The sequence below is a fragment of the Monomorium pharaonis genome, chromosome 2 (assembly GCF_013373865.1).
Source record: "Monomorium pharaonis isolate MP-MQ-018 chromosome 2, ASM1337386v2, whole genome shotgun sequence".
Taxonomy (NCBI): Eukaryota; Metazoa; Arthropoda; class Insecta; order Hymenoptera; family Formicidae; genus Monomorium; species Monomorium pharaonis.
The window spans coordinates 16,740,118-16,764,276 of record NC_050468.1 but is presented as its reverse complement, the minus strand read 5'-3'; the positions used below and the strand labels follow the sequence as shown (position 1 = coordinate 16,764,276).

The following is a 24,159-nucleotide window of genomic DNA, read 5'->3' as shown; positions in this document are numbered from 1 at the left end:
TCATATGTACACTGATACTCATTGCCTCCATTTTCGTTTGCACAAAGTGACATTTGTTTGTCGTGTCTTGTCTCGTCTATAGTGAAATGATGATTTTTATTTTGTCCATGGTTCCATCCACTCCATCCACTTTGTAAAAAGGAGATATTATATATTGATATTGTTGTTAAATAGCACGCGCGAAGCGCGTGTCTGTTGTGTCTAGTATAATAAATGTATAGATGAAACAATCAGTGTAATGCAAGGTCGGCAATGTTAGCAGGAGTAATGGAGTAGGAGTAAAGAACTAAGAAGTATGAAATGAGATTTGCCTATTTCGTTTACTCCCGGTTTTTAATTGATCAATTGTTACTCTTACTGCTTACTCCATTACTCCTGCTGACATTGTAGACCTTGCATTAAAAATACAAGTCCAGGCATTATTCAATAGCAGTGTATACATATGTTTTTTATAACACTCTGCAATCGTATCCGAAACTATTATTTTTATCAACGGAAAACAATGATTTTCTTTTCTATCTAACGTCGATAATTTACCGGTCGCGATTTTAGATCTCTAATACAAACGCGATGACTCTTGTAACGGTGTGGCGCGCGCGGCGATATCTCCGACGAATCCGACGATACTTCCGGTCGTGAAAGATAGCACTGTATAGTATGGTGATGATGTCGAGTCGATGTTGTCGCGAGTTCATGTAGAATTTCCATCATCGGCACTTGCTATCGCGTGTCCGCGAACCCACGCAAACCGTCTGACCGTGTTTATGCGTGTCTGACGTACGCTCATTTACAGTGCCGAGAAACCGCGATCGGCGACGAAACGACCTAATTATGGTTGGCGACGTGTTACCCTCCTGACAGTTCGCGCAACGCCAAACAGAAGGTACGTAAAGGTATTGTATCGGGAATCTGGATAACGTTCCTGATCGTATCCTCGATGAAGTCTGCGGACATCCGATTTCTTCGTCGAGGAACGCTAGTTGTGTCTCTTTCACGTGCGTCTCCCGCGTGGATTACGTCACTACTTTGCTACGTGTTCGACAAAGCTAATACGTCCGTTCCGGATAACCGAACGGTTTCACGTTACATGTATTTCCGATCTGTGAGGATTGCGAGGAATGCGAGGTTGCACATCCTCGCGTATTGTCTTAAAATTTGCGATTATTTGTTTTTATTTTGTAGTGTCAATTTTCATCTCCATCAATTTTGATCCTACTTGCTATAATAATCTGAAGATTTATGCTAATAAAATCAACAAAATTGATATGTGTACCTTATGAATTTTTATATGTATACCTTATGATTGTTATAAAACTGATTGTTTTATTATATCTTTTTCCTTAGTTGTCTGGTTTTTGTTCTCAATAGATGTACATAAAGATTGCTTGATTTTACTTTGAAAAATTTAAAGATATAGATATAAAGTTTATATAAAAGATATCTTTAAAATATCTTTTTGATGTCTTGTAGGCATGTCTGCTGGCTAGATTTTTTTAATGTTTGTATCTACCTTTCTTTATCTAGAAATAATATACAATTATTGAAAATATACAATATAAAGAAAACAATGCGAACCAAAGTAAACGATTTTAATTAACACAATGCAAAGTAATAATTTATAAGTTGCATTCCAAAATTTATTGTCATATCTATAAAATCTATAGTATACATAATGCGAACTATAGATTTTTAGTACTTGCAGTGCATGTTTGATTACACTTATAGAATATTTTATTATATATATATATTTTTTTTTTATTATATCAGTATGAAACATTAAGAACCGATCAGTAACAAATCTTTATACTAATTTTACATTGTTTATGATTGGAAACATAATAAATGCATATACAAATATGATTTTTTGAAAAAGTTAAGTAATATCTTTGTATGTAAAGCAAAATACTGTGGTAAATGTAAATATTAAAAATATGTATATAAAATCTAATAATAATATTTAATAATATTAAGGTATGACACTTACATTTTTTAATAATATTATTATTGTTGGCACTCTCAGAATAAAAAAAAATAAAGAAAAGATACATGATATTGCTTGTACCAAATATTATGTAGAAATGTGGAGAAATGTGAAAAGTTTGATCTGTGTTGAGACTTAATGCAATTAGTTTACTCTAGTCTAAACCCTATCCAATTAGATCTGGAAAATGGGAACAGTGAGCGATACTTCATTTTGCCATATCAGAAAAACTTTCACTGCCATTAACATTATTATCAGTTATTCCTTGTCAGAGTATATCCATAGTTACATTTTGAAAACAGATAATGCAGTGGTTTGTGTTGCTTTTATTTGTACAGTGCATTATGTGGAACGTGTCTGAGGAACCATCAGGTGCTATGGAGGGCAATCCTTCTGAGGCTGTGGTACACACGAAGGAGACATATGAGCAGAATAAGAATCAATTAGAATCTTTCAAGGCAATCATGATGAAAAATCAACAAAGTTTAAAGAGAAAGGAGAAAGAAGTCCAGGTAATATAAGTTATTAAAGCAATTAAAATATTTTAGAAAAATCCTATCTTTTGAGGCATACATTTGTACAATATCAACTAAGAGATTGTTGATTATTATTTATACATTAATATCTCTTTGAATTGTTAGTGAATAAAAATTGAAAAATTTATGAAATTTTAATATAAATACATGATTACGCTTAAGAATGTATAAAACAGATATTTTATTTGAGATTTAATTATCTAATATTAAATAATCAAACCTTATTTAACAGTTACTACAAAAAAAGGAAATGATATCAGAATCTATATTATTTTGTATTACTATTGGAATAATGTTATAATAATTTCTGTTTATGTTACTAGGAGTATGCACAAAGATTGTCAAAAATCAAGTCTAGAGCCAAGCTATCACGCCGTAGCAAAGAAGAAGGAGCTTCATCATCTAAAGACACAATGTATTCACATAAGACTGAATCTACAGTAAAGGATGTATTAGATGACACAATCGATGATATAAGCCAAGCAAAAACCCCAAAAGCAAAGTCTTCTTTACTTCAACGAAAATTGGCAGAAAATAGGAAAGTGTTTGAACAACGTAACAAAGAAATGACGGAAACAAAACGAGCAGTGGAAGAAAAAGTGGAAGCTATCAGGCAACAATTGGATGAAACGGATTTAGCAGCAGCAGAATACAAGGATCAATTAGCTAATACATCAATTAAACCTCTTGTTATCACTTCGGATGTGAGTTTTTCAAGTCTATTAACACATTTTATAACTTTCTTTTCTGAATAATTTTTTATAATATCTTTAATGAATGTAAAACGAATAATATTAATAATTAATTACATAAAAAATTGTGTAAAATTCATGCATTGATTTTTATTCAAGGTAATGACGCCAATTCAAATTCAAACCATTCAGGAAAAGGAGAAAAAAATTATGAAACTAAATAGTAAAATCATCGAATTAGAGGCTACTATTCTGGATCTTCGAGAAAATTTAAAAGAGAAGGATTCTGTTATTGATTCCAAAACGAAAGCAGTTACTCTTATGTCTGCAGATCTCTCCAAAAAGGGTAAAACGACACTCGACACTCTCGAAGATACGAAAGACGAAATGCGAACGATGCAAGAACATTTTATCTTGATCGAAACATCTCTAAAAGATAAGAATACTAATTTATTGGAACAACTACAGGAAAGAGATAATAGGATATCGGATTTGGAGCACACAGTCAATAGGTAATTATTTTTGTTATGAAACTAAGTAACATTTATTTCAAACTTGTTTAAAAACAAACTTTAATATTAAAATAATAAATAGATAGAAGAAAATATTGTATAAAACGTTTACAGATTTCAAGTTTTTCTAATTATTTATTCTTTATATTTCTTAGATTTGAAGATCAGCTCAAAGAACAAAAAATAGCTGAATCCGCAAGTGCGGATTTCTCGCGTTCCACTATGGATACTTTAGCGGAGACGAAAGATGCAATGAAATCAATGCAGGAAAATTTTATTCTTATTGAATCATCATTAAAATTGAAGAATGACAATCTTCTTCAGCAGTTAGAAGATTACGAAATAAAATTGGCAGAAGCTAGAGAAAGAATATTCAAATTAGAATCTGGTACCAGTACAGTGACAAGTCTAGCAGTTGAGGATGTACAATTTAGGATAGAGAAATTGGAGCAAAATAATCGACAGCTTCTGGATGAGAAATACGAATTGCAGAAAAACATTGCTGAATTGCAGGATAAGATTATTACCCATAAATCGGTTTATAATAATGATGCGATCATTGAAAAAGATAACAGAATAGCAGAACTCGAAAATTTAATAGAAGAACTTAAACAATCCAATAAATTACTAGAAGAAGAATCAAAGACTGAGCTTCAAAAGCATATAGCTGAATTAACATCCAAGAACGAGGAGCAGTCCAACAAGATTATCGATCTTGAGAAGCAAATGCATGGACTCGAAGTAGAGAAGAATGATATCGCAGCGAGATTGTCAGCTGAACAAGCAGTATCTAAAGAAGATATAGTAATAAAATTGACAAAGGAATTGGAAGATTTAAATAAAAGTATGATCAAATTAAAGGCTCAACACAGAAGCAAAGTAAAAAATTTACAGAAGCAATTAGAAAATTTTAAAATGGTAAGAGCTTGATGAAATACTATTTTTAGATTTTAATATTTAAAATTACATATAATTAAAATAATTATATACGTATTTTTTATTTTTTTTATTTTTTAGAGAATAATTTTGCTAAATATTTAATTGGAAATAAAATTGATTAATGGCTTGTGGGCATCAAATATTCAATTGAGCCATATGTGCTTATAAATTTCTAAAGTGTCTAAAAAAATATATGTATTTCATTAGGTATCCGATACGAATGCAGAACTCGTTAAATTGGGCAATCAAGTGGCGTTATTAGAGGAGGAGAAAGGTAACCTTCAGCTGAGTCTGGTAGACTTTGACGAGCTTAAAGGTAGGAACCAGGACAAACGTTTTATCGCCAACTTTTATTCCGTTGTCCTATATTATCAGATTTTTAATGCAATCTGTGTTAATAATTTTTATCAGGACAGCCTGTTTTCCAATCCTGTTTCCTTTATGAATGAAAAATTCGTCCTAATTGTAAATATACATGTATTTTTATAATAAATAATTTTATAATTAAACAGTTCTATAATACTATAATATACAAACAGACTGGAGTGATAATTGATATTAATTGCACAAATATAGAATACAGTTAATAAAACTTCTTATTTGTGAATACATAAAAGAAAATGGAAACAATACTTCTCAATGTTTTCTGGTGATGGAATCTTTCTTTGTTTTGTCATTGCTTCAATTATCGAAACATTCACGAAGAACACTAATCAATGATATCTGAAATATTTCTCGAACATAACATGGTACCTACTTTACTTGTCAAAGTTTGCTGCGCAATCATAGAAGTAGATTTATTCTTAATACTTATCCTAAATACATATTTCTCATTTTACATGGAATAAATGATGAAATGCATGAATTGCAATAAGAATATTTAAAATTTTTTGCGATACTCTTCTTTGCTATTGCTATTATTATATGCTTTTATTAAAATGATGACAATTGAAAATATTTTACGTATAACTAATTTTTGATTTAATTGGTGGTGTATAATGTTACAATTAAAGTAAATTGAATGAAATATATAATTTCTAGCTCTCTGTTTAATGCTTCAAATAAAGTTGTGAAAGAGAAGAATATTTTATTCTAAGTTTAAAAAATGTTTCAAAAATAATGCATATTATCAGTAGATTTATGCTTTTAACTAAAAATATAAGATCTTACTGTGCAACGAGATGTTGATACATACAATATATCAGACTTTAACAGTGTCATATATGTGTGTACATGTGCGTATGCGTGCGCGCAGGTGTGTGTGTGTGTGTGTGTGTGTGTGTGTGTGTGTGTGTGTGTGTGTGTGTGTGTGTGTGTGTGTGTGTGTGAAAATGTATTGAGTTTATAATAATTATAACTTGTTATATAATTCATTTATATTATTATTTTATTCAATATTTAAGATTTTTAGAAATAATATGAATAATTGAAGAACGATTTATATATAATATATTGCTTAGGCATAAAAATCTGCTGATAGTGTTATGATTTTTTAGGGAAAAAATAATTTATAATTATTAATTGCATTAGAAGGTTTTTTGTCAGAAAATTTGCTTAAGCTTAGTACTTAACAACTGCTTGTTTTGAGCTTATTACAAAAATAAAATTGCACGTACGTTATCGGCAAATTATACGATCTGCACAGCCTCAGCAGGAGATTGGCAAGAACGTGTTGCTGACCTGGAAAGTAAGGTTTCATCTCAGACAAAAGAGATACAGATGCATATTGATGCAATCGCCATCTTAGAGAACCAAAAATTAGATTTAACTCAAGGTAATTTGTCATGTTAAATAATTTATGCAGAATAAGATGTGTTTGTGTGTTTAAATAATTTTTAAAATCTGAATGTTTTATATATATATATATATATATTTATTTATTTATAAATATATCTATAAATAATGAGTTATTTTGCTTTTGTTTGATGGAATACGAATTATTGTGTATAACAGTATTAATAATCTTTTTCCTAATTTTATGCGTGCACGTGCGTACACGTGCATGCGCGCGTGTGTATCATGGTATTATTAAATATTAAGAATGAGAATGTTTACGATTTGATGGAATAATTTTGTAAAACTTGCTTATTCTCTTTCAGAACTTCACACGGTGAAGCAGGAGATTATAGCTCTAGAAGCTGAGAATGCGGAATCCGAGAATCTCAGAGTAACTGCAGAGATGAAAGTCGTCGAATTAGAGGAACAATTGGAAGCGGCACATAAAGAACAGAACGAGAATAAATTTGAGATTGAACATCATGAACTTCTTAAGAAGCTTGATACTTTGACGCAGGAAAATTCAGAATTATACAGCAAGTTAAATAAAATGGAGGAGAAGGGTGCTTCGGATACTGGTTCGACGGAATCTTTCGAAGCTATTCAAATGAATGATAGAAACGATCTGTTGAAAAAAATTGAGGATTTAGAGCAGAAGAATAATGAATTAATACTCAAGTTATCAAAGTTGGAAGAGAAAGATGGCTCACATGCTGGTTCCACAGAATCTTTCGAAACCATAAACGATACAGATCGCAGCGAGTTGATAAAAAAAATTGAGCAATTAACACAAGAGAACAGCGATTTAACCATGAAATTGAGTAGGATTGAAGAAAAAGGATCGTCTGATACAGGTTCCACGGAATCTTTTGAACGTATCCCAGAACATAATGATAGCCTGACAAAGATTGAATTACTTACTCAAGAGAATAACGAGCTTGTCATTAAACTAACAAAATTGGAAGAACGATTAAGTCAAATAGAAAGCAGCGCACTGGACGTCTCTAAGATAGATCGTAATTTAGAGACATTTAAAGATAATAGTAGTTTGCGATTGCAGATTGAGACACTTACTCAGGAAAATGATAATATGATAGGAGAAATTTCTCGACTTAAATCACAGATAGAGAACTTTACAGAAGAAAACAACAGATTACAAGATCGTATAGAAATATTAACAGTGGAGAATACCGAGTTAGTTATTAATCGCACGAAATTGGAGGAACGTCTTCAAGTAGAGTCATCTCATACTTCTCAAATGTCAATCCAAATGATGGAATCTGCTGAACAAATTAATGCTTTAATGGATAGGCAACATGTTCTTGAAAAAGAAGTATCACAATTACGAAAAACTTCAATTGAACACTCAGTTAATGTAACATCATGTGAAACTGATGATGCAAAATCCAAACTCGTGGCATTGGAGAAAGAAAACGCGCAGATGAAAATGACGATTGCACAGCTCGAACAGCGTATCAACATTCAAACAGAAGATTTAATTAAAATTACTAGAGAGAAAGAAGAATTAGATTTAAAATTGGAATATGTCGCTTGTGATGATTTTGCCAGAGAAAGATTAGAGCTTATTGATAAATTAGAGAAATTGAATCAAGAGAAAGAAAATATTGCCCAAGAGAGACAGGAGTTGCATGAGCAAATTAGTATTCTCTTACAGAAATCGTCTGACGAAATTTCGGAGATGCGAAAGACAGAGGATATTGCTTGTCAGGAATCGCAAACTGTAATTGTAGCATCCTTAGAAAAAGAATTGGAGAACAGCAAGGCAATAATTATAGAATATAAAAATCAGATAGTGGAAATGAATATAAAATTGGAGAGCATGGAGGCAGAATTGCAGAAGAAAACCGAACAATTGTTAGAGTATGAAGCATCGGATGGAAAATTAGAGAGTTTAGAACGCGAATTGAAAAACATGTTTGTTACCGCAGAAGAATGGAAATTCAAATATGATGACATGCAAGAAAAAAGGCAAGCGCTGGAACAAGGAAAAGCGTTGATAGAAGAAGCATTCAAAACATTGGAGAATAATAATAAAGAATTAATAAAAATAATACAAGAGAAAGATGCGGCGACTGACACTTTAGAGCATCTTCAAAGTACCATAGACTCCCTTGAAACGAGATTACAAGATAAAGTGGCGAATGTAACTGCAAAAGAACACGAAATTGCGGATTTGAAGGCCGAGATTGAAAAGAAAGATCAAGAATTGCATACTAAATATGCACAGTTGCAAAATGGAATGATTACTATAGACAATTTACAAGAGGAGTTGAGTAATTATTCGATCAAATTTAAAGAAAACGAGGCTGCTTTATCATCATCATTAGGAGAGATTGCAATGCTCAATGATATAATAAAGGAGAAGGAAGAAGAAGTTTATGCTCTAAAAGATAATATTAGCAAAATTACTGAAGTGTTAGAACAATCTAAGCCTATAGCAGAATTTAACGAAGTATTGGAAAATTTACGAGATAAAGAAACAAGCTACATTGAATTACTAAATAAACACGAAGAAACCTGGAGGAAAAACGGTGAATTATCGCAAAGAATTGAGGATTTATTAAAACGCGATGAGAACTTTAGAAACGAATTAATAAAGAAAGAACAGGAAATTGATAGTTTCCTTGCCGTTAAAAAGAACTTGGACGCACAAATTGAAGAAATCAGGAGTGATAAGACTGAAGCTGAAAAACGAATTTGGGAACTGCAAACGATTTTGGACAATCAAACCATGTACGCTGAGAAAATGCAATCGGAGCTAACAAATGAGTATAAGCAAATGGAACGCCTTAAAGCTAAGCATGTGGAGGATATGTTGATGTTAAATCGAAGATTGGAAGACGTTATCGAGGAATTAACTGAGAAAACACAGGAAATTGAAGCTATAAAAACCGAATTAGAACAGAAGGAGTTGCTCGGTAAAAATGTCACAGAAGAAACAAAGACTATCTTAGAGAGCAAAATTGCAGACTTGGAGCAGAAACTTTTAGAATCGGAGGACAAGCTACAGGCGCAGTCAGAAAAGATGAAAAAAATAGTAGCAACGTTTAACAAGAAGAAGATAGCATGTCAAGAACTTGAAGCACGTGTTGCTGAGTTAGAAGAGAAATGGACGACGGAAAAAGATGAGAAGGAAGTTAAGAACAAACAGATACAAGAAGTGGAAATTTCCATGCGTGAAAAGGACAACAAGATTCACGATTTGGAGGAGAAGTTGTCACAAGCGAGAAATGACACCGCGGAAATTCTTGTAAATTCAGAGAAATTTGAGAAGGAATCGATCAGCTTGAAAGAAAAAATTACAATGTTAACGGAGCACATTGCGGAGATGGATGAAGAAATTGAAAAGCAACGCGCAGAGATAGAACGCATTTCTCTCGAAGTGACAACGGAGAGAACAACGAAGGAGAACATTGCCAAAGAATACGAAATCTACAAAGAAACTGTAAGCAAGGAGGACGAACAGAAACAGGCAGTTCTGGATGAGGTAAAGGAGCAAGCTCGAGAATTGAGCGTGCGCATGCAAGTAATGGAAACTGAATATGTGGAACAGCTTGCCACAATAAAGAATCTGAAGGCAGAGAATGGCCTTTTGTTATCCAAACAAACGCAGATCGACGAAAAATTAGAAAACGCCGAGAAGAAATCGGAAGAGCGTCGTATACTAATCGAGCAGTTACAGAAAGAGATTGCGACTATAGCATCTATGGCTGCACCTACAGTTCCGGAACAGAGTGAATTAAGAGATGATGACACTCGAATTTCGCAGCATTGCGATCATTCTGAACAATGTCAGAATTTGGTGCAAGCATTAGAAGCGCGTTTACAAGAGCGTCAAGCGGAAATTGAAAATTTGAACAATGAATTGGCTAATTCGTACGGTAATATCGTGTTACTTCATGATGAATCTCAGAGGTACAATGATATGATGATGCAAACTGCTCAGGAGCGTTTTAACCAGTCACTTATGGATCAAACAAATACTTTACAACAAGAAATTGATTTTTTGAAAACGGAAAAAGCTGTGAGTGAATTGAGAGTGTCGGAATTGGAGGCTGAATTAGAAGAGTACAAACATAAGAACGCTGAATGCAAAGTTGAAATTCCCGAAGAAGTTAAAACTTCTATTGCTGAAAATCAACAGAAACAAGATGATGCTTCACAGTTAGACCCTGCGAAAATTCTTGATGTAGCAGTCGCTTCGAATATAGATATTTCGGATAAAAAGGAAATAGAACAACTGCAAAGTTTGTTAAACGAGAAACAGAATCAATGTTCTGAACATATGAAAAAAATGGATCTCTTACTCAATAATATCGAAGAAGAAAGATTGCATGTTCACAAGTTACAGACTCAATTTGAAGATTCGCAAAATGAATTAAAAAAGACAGAAAAACTTCTTTTTGAAAAGAATGTGCAAGTGGATTCATTGAATACGGAATTAGATAATATAATTCGTCAGATGAATGATTTGAAAATGTTGAGGGAGCAATATTATACTGGTGAAGCAGATTTACAGAGATTGCAGCAACTTGTGACTGACAAAAGCACACAAATAGATTTATTAACTGCTGAATTAAATACTGTAAATCAACAAATGAGTTCGCAATTACAGCAATATGCAGATGTAGAAACTGATTTGCGAACAGAGATTTCACTTAAGGATACAGAAATTGTTGCGATAAAAACAGAGCTGACTTCTATGAAAAAGACTGTAGAGGCATTAATAACGGAAAGAGATCAGCAAATCGAATCATATAAACTTCAAATTAATAATCTGGAAATGCAAGCGAGGAGCGCTGATAATGATTTAATACAGGAATGCGAACAACGTATTTCTGCAACTATTGCAGAAAAAGATTTGCTACAGCTGCAAGTGAATGACTTGATGCAATCCTTGGAAGAACTGAAGGAATCACTTGCAAGTCAGCGTAATTTACAGATTGAGTTAGAAAATGTTTTACGTGAAAGAGATCAGGCCAAAGTACTTATCACGAATCTCACGCAAGCTTTGGATGATTCAAAACAGAGTCTCCAAGAGTTGAAGATACATGGAGACTTGAAGGAATTTACTTCTATGGAAAAATTGATCGCAGAACAAGTTCTTGTTGAAGAACCTATTAGCCAACAGGAACGTGCAAAATCACCACAAGCTCTTATTGAAAAGGAAATACCACAAGAAATTCAGTTAGATATCGGTTCGGGTTGGGACAATAGTTCTGAGAATCTTAATGTAGATGAGGAATCTTGGGGTTGGAATGCGGAAAATGTTCAATCGGCTGTAAGCAGTCAACATCTCAGTACGATGACATTAAATGCTGAAATGCAATTGCGAGCAAAAGTACAAGATTTGGAAAATAGAATCAAAGATCTGGAAGCACAGAACGCTAAGATCGTTGAGGAGAACAAAATGGCGCAAGTAAAGAGCGGTAAATTGGTAAAGAAATTGAAAGAATATAAAGTACAGATAGAGGGCTTGCAGCAACAATTAAAGATGCAGAAACAAACTAATAGCTTTTTCGATTTGGATACCGCAATCGAAGAAGAACTGAAGGCCCAAATCGCCAGTTTGGAAAAAACTCTTAATGAAATTAAAAAGGAAAAGAAAAATATCATTGCCGAGAAAGAAGCTTTGCTAAAACGAATTGATGTAGTAGTGTCAGCTAACGAGAGGTATATGGAGATGAAAGAGAGACAAGACATGGAAATAGAAGTGCTGCGCATTCAGAATAAGGAATTGGGTAACAAGGTACAATCTTTAGAATGGCGTTTACAGGAAAATGCGATTAGTATAGAAGATACTGCTTCGCAACATGAAGATCAAAGTGATTTATTAGTTCATGATATCGATAAATCTACTGCCCATAGTCAGCCTCAGAAAAGATCACCGGAACCTAGTGATAATTTTGAAGTGATATCGAAAAAATACAAGGAAGAAATAGATGATTTGAAGGACGAGTTAGAAGCACTTGCAGCAGAAAATGAACAACTGCAACACTTTTTAGAAGAACAAAAAGCAGCGATGGCGAATTTGGAGCCAAAAGGTAATAGTAAAACTGAGCTTTTAGAGAAGTTAGACGCTTTGAACAATCAAAATGCTCAGCTTCAGAGCACTTTAAACAAAAACAAGCAAGAATATGATGTTCTTAGGAAGCAATATGAGCAAAGTCTAATAGACGCGAATGATCAAGTGACAGCAATGCGGCAAAATAACGATATCCTTAAAATTGAATTTGTGGAAAAAGTAGAGAGATTAGAAACGGAGATAAGTCATCTACAAAAAGCTTTGGAAGAGAAAAAAGTTTTGGAAAATAACGCTTTGATGAGTTCGGAAGAAAAGCTTTTGGCCATGAATGCATCTCTAACAGAAGTCACGGAGCTACTTAATGTTAGAGTTCAAGAAGTCGCTGACCTGAAGCAAGAGCTTCAAGTTCTGTACATAGAAAGACAGCAAGCTGAAGCAACGCTGCAATCGGAAATACAAAACTTGACTAAAGAACTGGATGAAAAAAAACAAGATCTAGGAATCTTGAAACAAGCATTCAGCGACAAGGAACACGAGCTGATACAGCAAAAAAGTATGGAAACTGTAAATATGATTGTTAGTGAAGCTACCCAAGAATTAGTTCAAAAACATGCAATTGAGATTGAAAGAAAGGATAAAGAATTATGTGATTTAACAGAAAGGTTAACTATATTGCAATCGACAGTTGATGAATATACTTTGAAATTGCAAGATTGTGCGACTAAATTAGAGATGCAACAGCAACAAATTGAATATTTAAAAGAGGATTTAACAGAACGAAACTCAATAATAGGAACTACTCAAACTGATATGAATTTGATGAATGAAAAATTACGAGAAAAGCAACAGGAATTAATAGAATATGAGGAAGAAAAAACGAAACTCGCGGCAGAAGTGGAAAGATGTTTAGCGGATATCCAACGTTTGCAGAATCGACTGAATGCCACGGAAACAACAACAGTTGACCTACAAGAGTGCAGTTTGCGTATTCATAACTTAGAACAAGAAGTTCAAGTTTTAAAATCGGAAAAAGAATCAATTTTATTACAATACGATCAGGAAACGGCAATGTATCAGGCTCAACTGGAAAGTAACAAAGAGCAAATAAATGATTTGAAACATGATTTGCAAGAGAAAACCGAGCAGTTGCATTTCGTAAGCACGCAATTGTGTTCCAAAGAGAACGATCTGGAAGGAATTAGGGCTATGATAAGTGATAAAGATTCCTTATTAGAAATTATAAATCAAGAACTGAATGATAAACGAGCTGAATTGGAGAGATTGCGTAACGAGCAAAATTCTCAGACGATTGATAAATCTTCAGAGCTTTCAGTCCCCAGAATACATCACGACGATGATACGGAGTTGCAAAGTACCATAAATGAATTGAAGGCACAGATGGAAGCTAAGCAACAAGAACTGGAGCATCTAAAATATATGTTGAGTGAGAATACGTATCCCACAATTATCCAACAGATGCAAGATAGAATTAATTGTCTGTATAACGAGAAGACTACATTAGAATCTTCTTTGCAAGCAACTACAGAAAGCTTAACGGAAAAGCAACAGCAAGTGAATTTTTTGACGCAACGCATTAATGAACAAAATCAGGAACACATTTCTAAAGACGAAGTTAATTTGCTCTCCAGAGATCGAAGATCTGTGCACGATCAGGAAGAAATTGTTAGGTTGCAGAACGAATTACACGTAAAGCAACAAGAAATTAACGAATTGAAGTACGTTATAGCCGAGAAAGATTCACAGTTGTGTCTCCAGGCCAGTATGGAACCACAGTCGGATGATTTCGAACTACGTGAAACTGTACAGAGATTAATGGGCGAATTATATGGTAAGGAGCAAGAAATACAGATGTTAAAATCGACTATTGCGGAGCTACAAGAACAAATCTTGCATCTTAAAGATTATGAGAGACTTTCTGAAGAGAACAAAAACGCAATTGAAAGGCTAACTTCGGAGAAAGAGCAAATTCGTATCGACGCTGAAGAATTTCTGAATCAAGAATTACAGAAAAAAGAATTGGAGATCGATAAAATAAAGCAGAAACTATCGCAAGAGAATCAGAACTTATTGGCAGAGCTTCAATTGAAAAACAACGATATCGAGAATCTGAAAGTGCAATTTGAACAATTACGGATGACTGCGAATGATCGGGGCAATAAGTTGCAGCAAAAAGAGAATGAGTTAATGCACACAATCGACGATCTGGCTGAGAAGGAGAGAAGACTGGCTGAATTGAGCATCACTAAGGACACTGAACTCCATAATTTAAAGGTGCAGATCCATGAAAAAGAGGCGCGTATAGATGAACTTTTGGCATTGTCCGCGGAAGAAGAGAAACAATTGGATGAGTTAAGACAAACATTAGTGACTAGCGAGACAGAGGTGAATAGACTGGAGCAATTGTTGCTACAGAAAGTTTCAGAACATGATTTGATACAGCATGCTTTGAAGAAAGACGTATCTATTGTTGAGACTACTCCTTCGAAGAGCTCGGAAACTGTTCAATCTGTCGACAATAAGGAGACCGCTTCCAGCGAGTTAGATCTCGCATTATATATGCTTCATCAAAGAGATGTTCGATGCGAGGAGTTGACTCATGAACTGATGCAATTGCTCGAGGAGCGCGATACATTACAGTTGCGATTATCTAATGCAATCCGGGTGAACGAAGAATTAAGAAAAATGGGCAGTGTCGAAGCAAGTCCTATTAAAGACTCATCATCTCCTCGAGCGATAGTAGAACCTATTGTGGAGCAACCTTCTCCTTCTAAGTCTGAGGGACCAGTCGAAATCGCGAAAGAAGCTATTGACACTCCAATTGAAGATAAGGAAACTCTTGCTTTGAAGTAAGTAGAATTTGTTTTTATAATTACAAAATTGCACATTTACTATTTCTACACTAAAGTAAACTGTACAGTATCGTAGTCTAAATTATAAAAACAAAATTTGTCCTCTATATTTAGTCTTAAACAAAAATCGCGAATTTGGTTTGTTATTATAACAAAACAATAACGATGTAGATTGATAATTCCATGGTCACTTAAATGTTAAATGTACGAGTATTTTTAGTATGCGTGTATGTAGTGTATTTCAAGAAAAAGTGTTAAACTGCTTGCGTTACATGGTAAAAAATACTTTTTTTATGATTGAGAATCAAAGCTTGTCATCAAACAATTCAAGTTTTTTTTAAATCACAGTTGCTCATATGTTGCTCATCCATTCGCGTGAATGATGACGGAGTTCTAATTAAAATCGGATTTTGTAGTTTAATTTTATTATTTTGTCAGCTAGTAAAAAATGAAGTGTTTCTTTATAGATTGTTCATTTAAATATCTTGCACAGCTTAAATATTAAAGTATAGAAAATATTGTCTTTCAACATAATGTCCCAAACATTGCTTTGTTTGTCGCTATTGTAAATTGCTTGCGCTTTGATATAAGCTAGTTCTTCCTTTAGATTGTCGCAGTTACATTCAGTCAGCCATACAAAGGACGTACGATTGAAGGATGAACGAGAGTTAAGGCATACACAACAAATGTCTTTATTAGCGCACAGAGACGTTTTAAATACATTGCCACCCGAAGCAGCCGCAAGACTCGTCAACGCTAATTATACGCTCTGTAGGTATTACTTGATTAGCAGTAAATTATGTTAATGAATATATTAGCGAACATTTAAAATTACATACTAACAATATGAATCTAGTTCACAGTTCACAATTTACTGTTCACAGCTCGAGACGTTCAGAGCCAATCTAGCGTTCTCTTGAATTGGTTGTGGGGCAAGAGGTAAATTATAAAAAATATGTTTTCTATGTTACAATTTACTACATTATAGCTTTATTTTTTTGTTTGTAAAATCTTCTAAATGTTTTTTAATTTTATAGATTCATAGTATTATACGTATTTTTTCATATATTTTACAGAAACTTATTATGTTGTATTAATTTTGTAGTTTTATAATTTTAGAAATACAAATTATTTAATTAATATCTATTTTTTGTAGATTATTAGATTTTTTAATTTTTAATCTTATATTATTTTACACATTATTTGTTCTTTAAATCTCATATAATAAAGTAACAGAAATTAAAACTATTATTATTCTAGCACACCAAAGGTGGTACACATGTGATGAACGTGTAGCAGGAATAAAACGGCCATTATCTTTGCCTTCTGAAGACATTCCTGCCAAGTGCCAACTGCCAAGACTTATTTCTGCAGTTAATTAATGTATAACCGGCTTGGAGTAGTCTGTTATATTTTTCAGATGGAAATTACATACTAACATGATTATAAAGAGTAGTTTGTACAAGGATTGTGAGTGATAAAAGAAAATCAGAAAAAAATATTTTTGAAATTAAACATACACATGTACAGAATGTAATTAGCATATTTTTCGGAAAAGTCGCTCTCTTTCTCGAAAAAGAAGAGAATATAAAAAGCAGACTTATATGTATTATAATGTTGTACAGCAGATATGCATAAAATATAAGATAAAATTTAAAATAGTAGATAATATTTTGTCTTTTTTATTTGCTGACTAAATTATTTACAATTAAGTATACGCAATGAAATATATATTACAAGATGCTAGAAATTGGTTATTGTGTTACTGAATTTAAAGATGTCTATTATAAAAAGTTGCCGTCTTATTTTGTTGGTTTATTAATTTAATAATTATATATTTTGTAAATTATCCATGATTGTCTTTTGGCTTCATACAACTACACTATCATATTATTGTTGATTTTACATCAAAGAAAAGCCGTGTAAGACAAATCACAGATAATGCAGAAGTAATTCGCATGATAATTGTAAATTATTCAATCGTTCTATTTACATAAATTTTTGTACAAAGAAAAGAAACTTCAATAAATAAATAAAATGTAATAGAAGAATGTTTAATTGTATTATACGAATTTTAATGCAATGAGTAATATGTTTTAGATTAAAATTACATTTACATAAAATAGTTTATAATAGAAATGGATTGATATCGGATAAATATACATTTATAAAACGGAAGATGTCCGTCTAAAAAGATAAATAGTGTAATATTGATATTGCATGTTTCTGAAACGTCTCTGGAACATTGCAATTCGTAATATTGTAACGTTGCAGCAATGTTGCTGAAAGCTTCTATGCTGTATGGGAGACTTTCTTATTTTTAGGTTGACATGTATTTGATTTCCCTGCATAAAACGTCGGATTGAAAAGAATAAAAAAATATTGACATTTTGCAAAAAGCAGAATTCAGAAGACATTAGATTAGATTTAATTAAATATCTTCTGATTCTGTTTTTTGAGGATTCAATTTATTTTAAATATTCACTGTCGCATTTAAAAGAATGTACTTGACTTTAAACATTCTTCACATTTAATCGCAATAAGAGGCATTTAAATGAATACGAACCCTCGCATTATAAAAGATTCACTTCTGCTAATTGTTATGGGATTCAGAGGCATACAAGATTTCATGATTTTATTCTCAATATCGCATTGAAAAGTATTGGCCACGATTCAATCCGAGATTTTTGCAAAGCAGAATTCATAATAAAATCTTGTGAATGCGAAACACTATTTTTGAATAAGACATTTTATGCAGGGTTAACATTATTTATGTTTGACATTTTTGTTGGTTCTAATTTAATTCATATATTATTATCTATTTATTTTAATTTTTGTTTTTTAGAATAATATAATTTAAATCCCAAAGAGATTCCTATGCTAACAAAGAGTATGAAAACAATTAAAGCGATATACATATTCGAGTATGTACAAGTAAAGACTTTAATCAAAGATGGTTGGGATTCTTGCCAATATGTCCAAGTATTATTCCAGTGTATCGGATTTGCTTGAAAATCCATTTCTTTGTTGCTTGGTGGTACCATAGTTAATCTGTATTTTAATAGGGTCATCTCTAAACTTGCTGCAACGAAAGGTTTCTGTTCAATAATGTTGATCATTTCGCAAGGATCATCTTTTATATTGAAGAGACATGGAAATATCATTGGATCACAGGGGATCTATAAGAAATAAATATTGACATTTTTAGTTTTAAATTATAAAATCATTAAAATAATAACAATTTAAAAAATATTTAGAAATTATTATTCGGTATCAAGAAAATAGTTTTTTTTAATTTTAAAGCATTTTTAATTTTACATTTTACTCTCTCTCTCTCTCTCTCTCTCTCTCTTTCTCTTCTCTCTTTTTTAAATATATTTAAGAGGATGCTAAGTCCTGCCCGAGGTCAATAATGTAGAGTCGTTTGTTTATTCTTGTTCATAAAAATATTTGGTTTAAAATACAAATTATGTAGCTTATACGTATGCAACTACAAATGAATGGCATACCTCAGTTAAGAATAAATTGAGGAATAAGATATATTCGTCAAATTAGATTAGAAGCCATAAAAAAAAGTTATTTGTGTGATTAAATTTTATTTATCTAAACGCTTTCATTACAGCTAGATTTTTGAAAATTTAATCATACAAAAAAATTTTTTTTGTGGCTTTTAATCGTAATTTAAATACAGTTTTATTCTTCAATTTATTCTGAAGTGAGGGATACCTTTTATTTGTACGTATAAGCTACATAATTTGTATTTTGAAACAAATATTTTTATAAACAAGGATAAATGAATAACTACATTCTCGATCAAATTTGACGGGCAGTTTAGCATCTTCTTAACATTGTAAAAATGTATATTTTATTGCCACTTTGTTTTATTGTTCATTAAATTATGAATAAATATGTTCTTTGTATGTCTTTTACATTTGTAAATATTTAATTCATAGCAGATGATATTATAACTTATTTATAACTTATAATAAATTTAAAGGTTTAAAAAAATTCGACTATTATCGAATTTTTTAACTTTTTTGTGATCAAGACTTTCCCAGAAGCGATAAGTTTTACATTGATTCTTAAAGTTTTCGATATCGCCGATTACAAATATGAAGTCAAAATAGCAAAATTTTAATGGCTTCACAATTTGCTTACTTTCTAAAAAATCTGCATCAATTGTCATTTGCTCATTTATCATTATTACAGACCAGCTCTAACGCCTGAACAGTGTATGCACACAAGCGACGCGCTATATTATTATTCCTGATTCACATATATATATATATTTCCGGCAAAAAATGTTTCATACAAAAACATATATAAATATATAATATATAAAATATGTCCATATATGTTTATATTAGTTTTCTTTTTTTGTAAAATTTTTGTTTGATATAAAAAAATAAGTCATATTGAAAAGATATTAGAAACTAATAAAAACAATTTTTACATTGCTTTTTTTAGAAAAGTTAAGTATGAAAAATTGTCCATATATAATTATATATACTCCGGAATATATATGATTGTATGTGTACAATTTGTTATACTTAGTTTTTTTAAAAGAACCAATGCGAAAATTACTGTTTAAATTAGTTTTTATCTTTTCAGTATGACTATATTATTTTTTTATATGAAATAGAAATTTTACAAAAGAAAGGAAACTATTATAAACATATATGGAGATATTTTATATATATTTATATATGTTTTTATATGAAACATTTTTCCCAGGTTATTTTATCAAAAAACATGCATACATTATGTACATATGATCATTTAATAGCATACAATGCATTTGGAACTGGAGTAGACTGAATGTGAAATGTAGCTTGCGTACAGTTTGGTTACACATATGAATTGTTATACGTATTCGTAATAAAATCTGTAATTTTTGTTTTTTTACAATCAGGTAAAAAGTTTAAATTTATATTACCTGTCCCATTGGTTACGAAAGGGTTAAGAAATATTTTTAGAAATTTCGTAAAAACATACAAAAAAGTTGTAAAATATTTAAACATTTATTAAGACAGAATGTTTGTGATAGCAAATTTCAGTGTTTTTCTAAAATTTTGTGATATTTACCTTTTCCTGTTCCGTCACATTGCAATGGACTTCAGCCTGTTGTCTTAATTGTAGAATTTTGTTAGAAGTTAAAATGCTCTCTCTTGTTATATCAACTTGAAGTTGATTGACTTTTTGTTTTGATATTTGTTTAATTGTCTCAGCAAAAGCAATTCCTGCTTTGCTATATAGTACTTTTTCAGGGTCATATGATGGCCGATTTTCGTCAGGTGATTTTCCAGAATCTCCTATCCAAGTAAAACGCAAAGGCGTCTCACCGTTCACGTATTTAAAGTTACCACGACGAATAGCTGAATAACCATTGATATCATCAATATTTATCAGCACTTCTTGTCTAAGATTGAGTTTGTCAGATTCTAACGTTGGCCATATATTGCGACCATCAATTTTTGGAATGTTTGCATCACCTGTACATATAACAAGAATATCATTGATGCTTTTATATAGATAATGTAATTATAATTATATATTTAAATGTGTTAGTTATATTAAATTAATTTTATTATTATAAATAAAGTTAAAAAATATCTGAGCCGATACCGTTGCGTGAAGATATATTTCATGATGCAAAATGTTTATTGTATTTTTAAAACGTGGTTTTTATTGTCCTGTAATTTGTCTTATCGATAAATATGCCAGTTTATGCAATATACTGATTTTATGTTTAATAAAGCATTTAAAAAAAAGATAAAAAATATAATTAAAACAATTTTAAAATATTACAAACAAAGCCTAATATTAATAATAATATATTTATTATTTCAATGTTTAACTATGACTTTATTTAAATTATTGTAATTTGCAAAAAAATTGTGCAAATTTTATTTTCAATTTTAAAGAATTTGTTTTTAATTAATTTTATACAGAAAAAGAACTATATGAATGTTTAAATGCTAATTTTTTATTTTTTTATTATTTAAGCAAATCATGTGTTTATTAATATTAATAAAATAATATATTTATTTTTAAAAAATAAAGGGTGTTATTTTAGACTTATATGTCGGCAATTTTTTAATAATAATTTTGGAAAGAAATAAAAATAATAGATGTTATAAAAAATATTTATGATGAATTTGTAATGCTTTTATAATATCTACTATTTTTGTTTTTTAACTTTTACATTATAATTGCATATAAATATTTTTTTTAGACTTATTTTTGTTGATACAAAATAGTAATATACATAGATAAATAGTATAATTATAAATAATTTAAATAGTACCAATTGTTTTTTATAAAGTTCTAATCATGTTTCCAACAATATATAATTTGCTATAACATCTGTTAGTGTCCACATATTACAACAAGGAAAACATTAATTTTTTAAAAGGGCCAAGTTTTTTGAATTCCAAGTTTTTCACCTAATACTATAAATATATACTAACATAATAATATATTAATATAATAAATTTAATTAATGGCTTTTTTTTATTTAGTTACTTACAAAAAATATATAAAAAATTTTATAAATATATATAAAAATAATTTTTATTATTAAATAACTAACCAACAATGGATAATAAAGTAGGCAGCCAATCAACTACAGATATTAATTGATTTGAAACTCGTTTACGATTTTTTATTAAAGGACTCCAAATTGCGGCCACTCCTCGCACACCACCTTCCCAAGGACTATTTTTTATCTGTCAAAATATGTATTTCTAATTATATGTTTCCATATTAACTTGAATTAAATTAACCTTCGTGATCGTACTTCTGAAAAGTTCTGCGCTGGTCGGACTGGAGTATATCGGACTCCAACCCAGTTTTTGTCATATTAAGTTTTCATTATTTTGATAAAATTTTGACATTATTTTGAAAAAAGTACTGAATAAACTTAAAACATTGATCTAAAAGGTTGTCTATTGACAAATGTAAAAATTTGCTTTTAACAAAAAATTGAAATGACTATATAAATCATTTACTTATATTATAATGGTGATGTTAAAGCATAAATATCATAAAAATAAAATTATTACGTCAAGACGCTTAGAAGAGACCTTTAATTACAGATAGATAGCGTGCAAAGTTTCGAAATAAATGACTTATTACTACTAAATACTTAAACTTCTGAAATTTACTGCCAGTACTGAAAATTTATACGTAACATAAACTATAGATTTTTAATACTGGCAGTGAATTTCGGAACGCAGCCTTACTAAATATAAAGAGCCAAACTTTTTTTTGGGGTCTACTAGACTTAAGACCACGAAGGGTTAAATAACTTGAATTAGGGCAGCTATTTTTTTTATTATTGTTAGAACTTACTCCACGAAGGGGATAATTACTGCCATAATTTTGCAGAAAACCTTCAGTGGGTGCTCCGTTATCAGACATAAAAAGTACAATACTATTTTCTAACATTTTCCGATTGTTTAAAGCTTCAATGACTTCACCAACACTTTGATCTAATTTAGAAACCATAGCTGTAATTAATTAAAAAAAAATTTGTTTTATTAATTATTGTCAAATTTTACTATACATATATATTTTAAAACGGTATGAGGAAGAGGCTGCAAAAAAATAATAAATTTGCTTGTTAATGCTGTTTTTGTTCTTATTACAAAAGCTGATAAGAATTTCCTTACTTAAATTACTTAAAATCTTAATTTTAATTATAATTTTATTTGTTTTCTTTTTCTCTCTTTTTATTATATTCTTTTTTATTAGTATTAGATAAACATAACAGTGAACAGTTGTGTTACATTACACTATAATATGGCTTTAAATAAACAGATTTATTAACAATAATATAAATTTTATTAAAAATTTATTTTTGTGCCTATCCTGTCTATAACAATGTAAATAGGAAGTACTTAAAAAACTGAAAATAATTGTTACTTTAATATTATATAAATGTGTTTTGAATGTTTAAATATTTCATATTTTGTTATTACAGTATCTTGTAAAACTATTATACTTTTACATTAGTTTAAAAATTTAAACACTGAGGAATTGTACAAAAATATGGAAAAAAATTTAACAGTGTGCTGTTTGGTCTATCCCACATTTATATGAATTTCTTAATAAAGAAACTTTGAAAATATCTTATGTGTTCTATGATTTATGTTCTATATTATTCCTTTAACAGTATTAAAGAAAATAATTTTAATACATAAATTTTTAAAAATTATAGATACTAATGACTTAAAATTTTTATGTATAAACTTTGTAAAATAAATTATAAAAATAAAAGTTTATTGATGTATACTTTATAAATAATCTTGTAATTTCTTTAGATGGATTGGATGTTAATAAAATTATGTAATTCATGCGCCTTGAAATATTTCCATGATGCTTCTGACATATTTCCACGTGTGCGATATATTTCAGTAATAAAGCAAAGTATATGAAAACATGTCATATTCAACACAATTTATTCTCATGCTATTTCCGGGTAATTTAAAACAATAATAATTTAAATAATATGCTATTAACATATATGTTAACATAAATATTTTTTTGTGCTAATTCAATGCAAACAAAAGTATTAAACTGTTGCATACTGTGTGATATATTTCCTGATATACATGTGACTGTATGCTAACACAGAAACGTGTACTGTTGACTAAAGTCAATAACCATTAATTTTACAACTTCTCAAAGAATAATTAATTATTTGTCACAGCAATTATCACGATGGGAAAATTCCTGAAGAATTACTGGTATAAATGCAAGGAATTTTTCCATCGTGACAGTTGATTATAGAGCTTCTATTTTTA

General features: G+C 30.7%; 2 protein-coding genes across 5 annotated transcripts; one reads left to right on the top strand and one right to left on the bottom strand.

Moving 5' to 3' along the window:
* The first annotated feature begins 358 nt into the window (after positions 1-358).
* On the top strand, positions 359-17,390 carry LOC105832678 (golgin subfamily B member 1). 4 transcript variants are annotated; one of them, XM_012673840.3, is made up of 11 exons: positions 363-883; positions 2,320-2,493; positions 2,841-3,221; positions 3,369-3,721; positions 3,877-4,639; positions 4,868-4,976; positions 6,306-6,434; positions 6,760-15,349; positions 15,960-16,123; positions 16,237-16,291; positions 16,613-17,385. In XM_012673840.3, exons 2-11 carry the CDS (start codon positions 2,326-2,328, stop codon positions 16,635-16,637), a joined length of 10,737 nt encoding a protein of 3,578 aa, XP_012529294.1. In that variant the 5' UTR covers positions 363-883; positions 2,320-2,325; the 3' UTR covers positions 16,638-17,385. The 4 variants fall into 4 exon arrangements, with proteins under 4 accessions (XP_012529296.1, XP_012529294.1, XP_012529295.1 ...); XM_012673841.3 differs by having other exon boundaries at positions 364-883; positions 4,868-4,934; XM_012673842.3 differs by lacking the exon at positions 6,306-6,434 and having other exon boundaries at positions 359-883.
* LOC105832676 lies at positions 16,809-24,159 on the bottom strand. The gene is made up of 4 exons (XM_028194656.2): positions 22,706-24,159; positions 21,945-22,080; positions 20,438-20,844; positions 16,809-18,531 (listed from the first exon to the last, which is right to left on the bottom strand). Exons 1-4 carry the CDS (start codon positions 22,859-22,861, stop codon positions 18,175-18,177), a joined length of 1,056 nt encoding a protein of 351 aa, XP_028050457.1. The 5' UTR covers positions 22,862-24,159; the 3' UTR covers positions 16,809-18,174.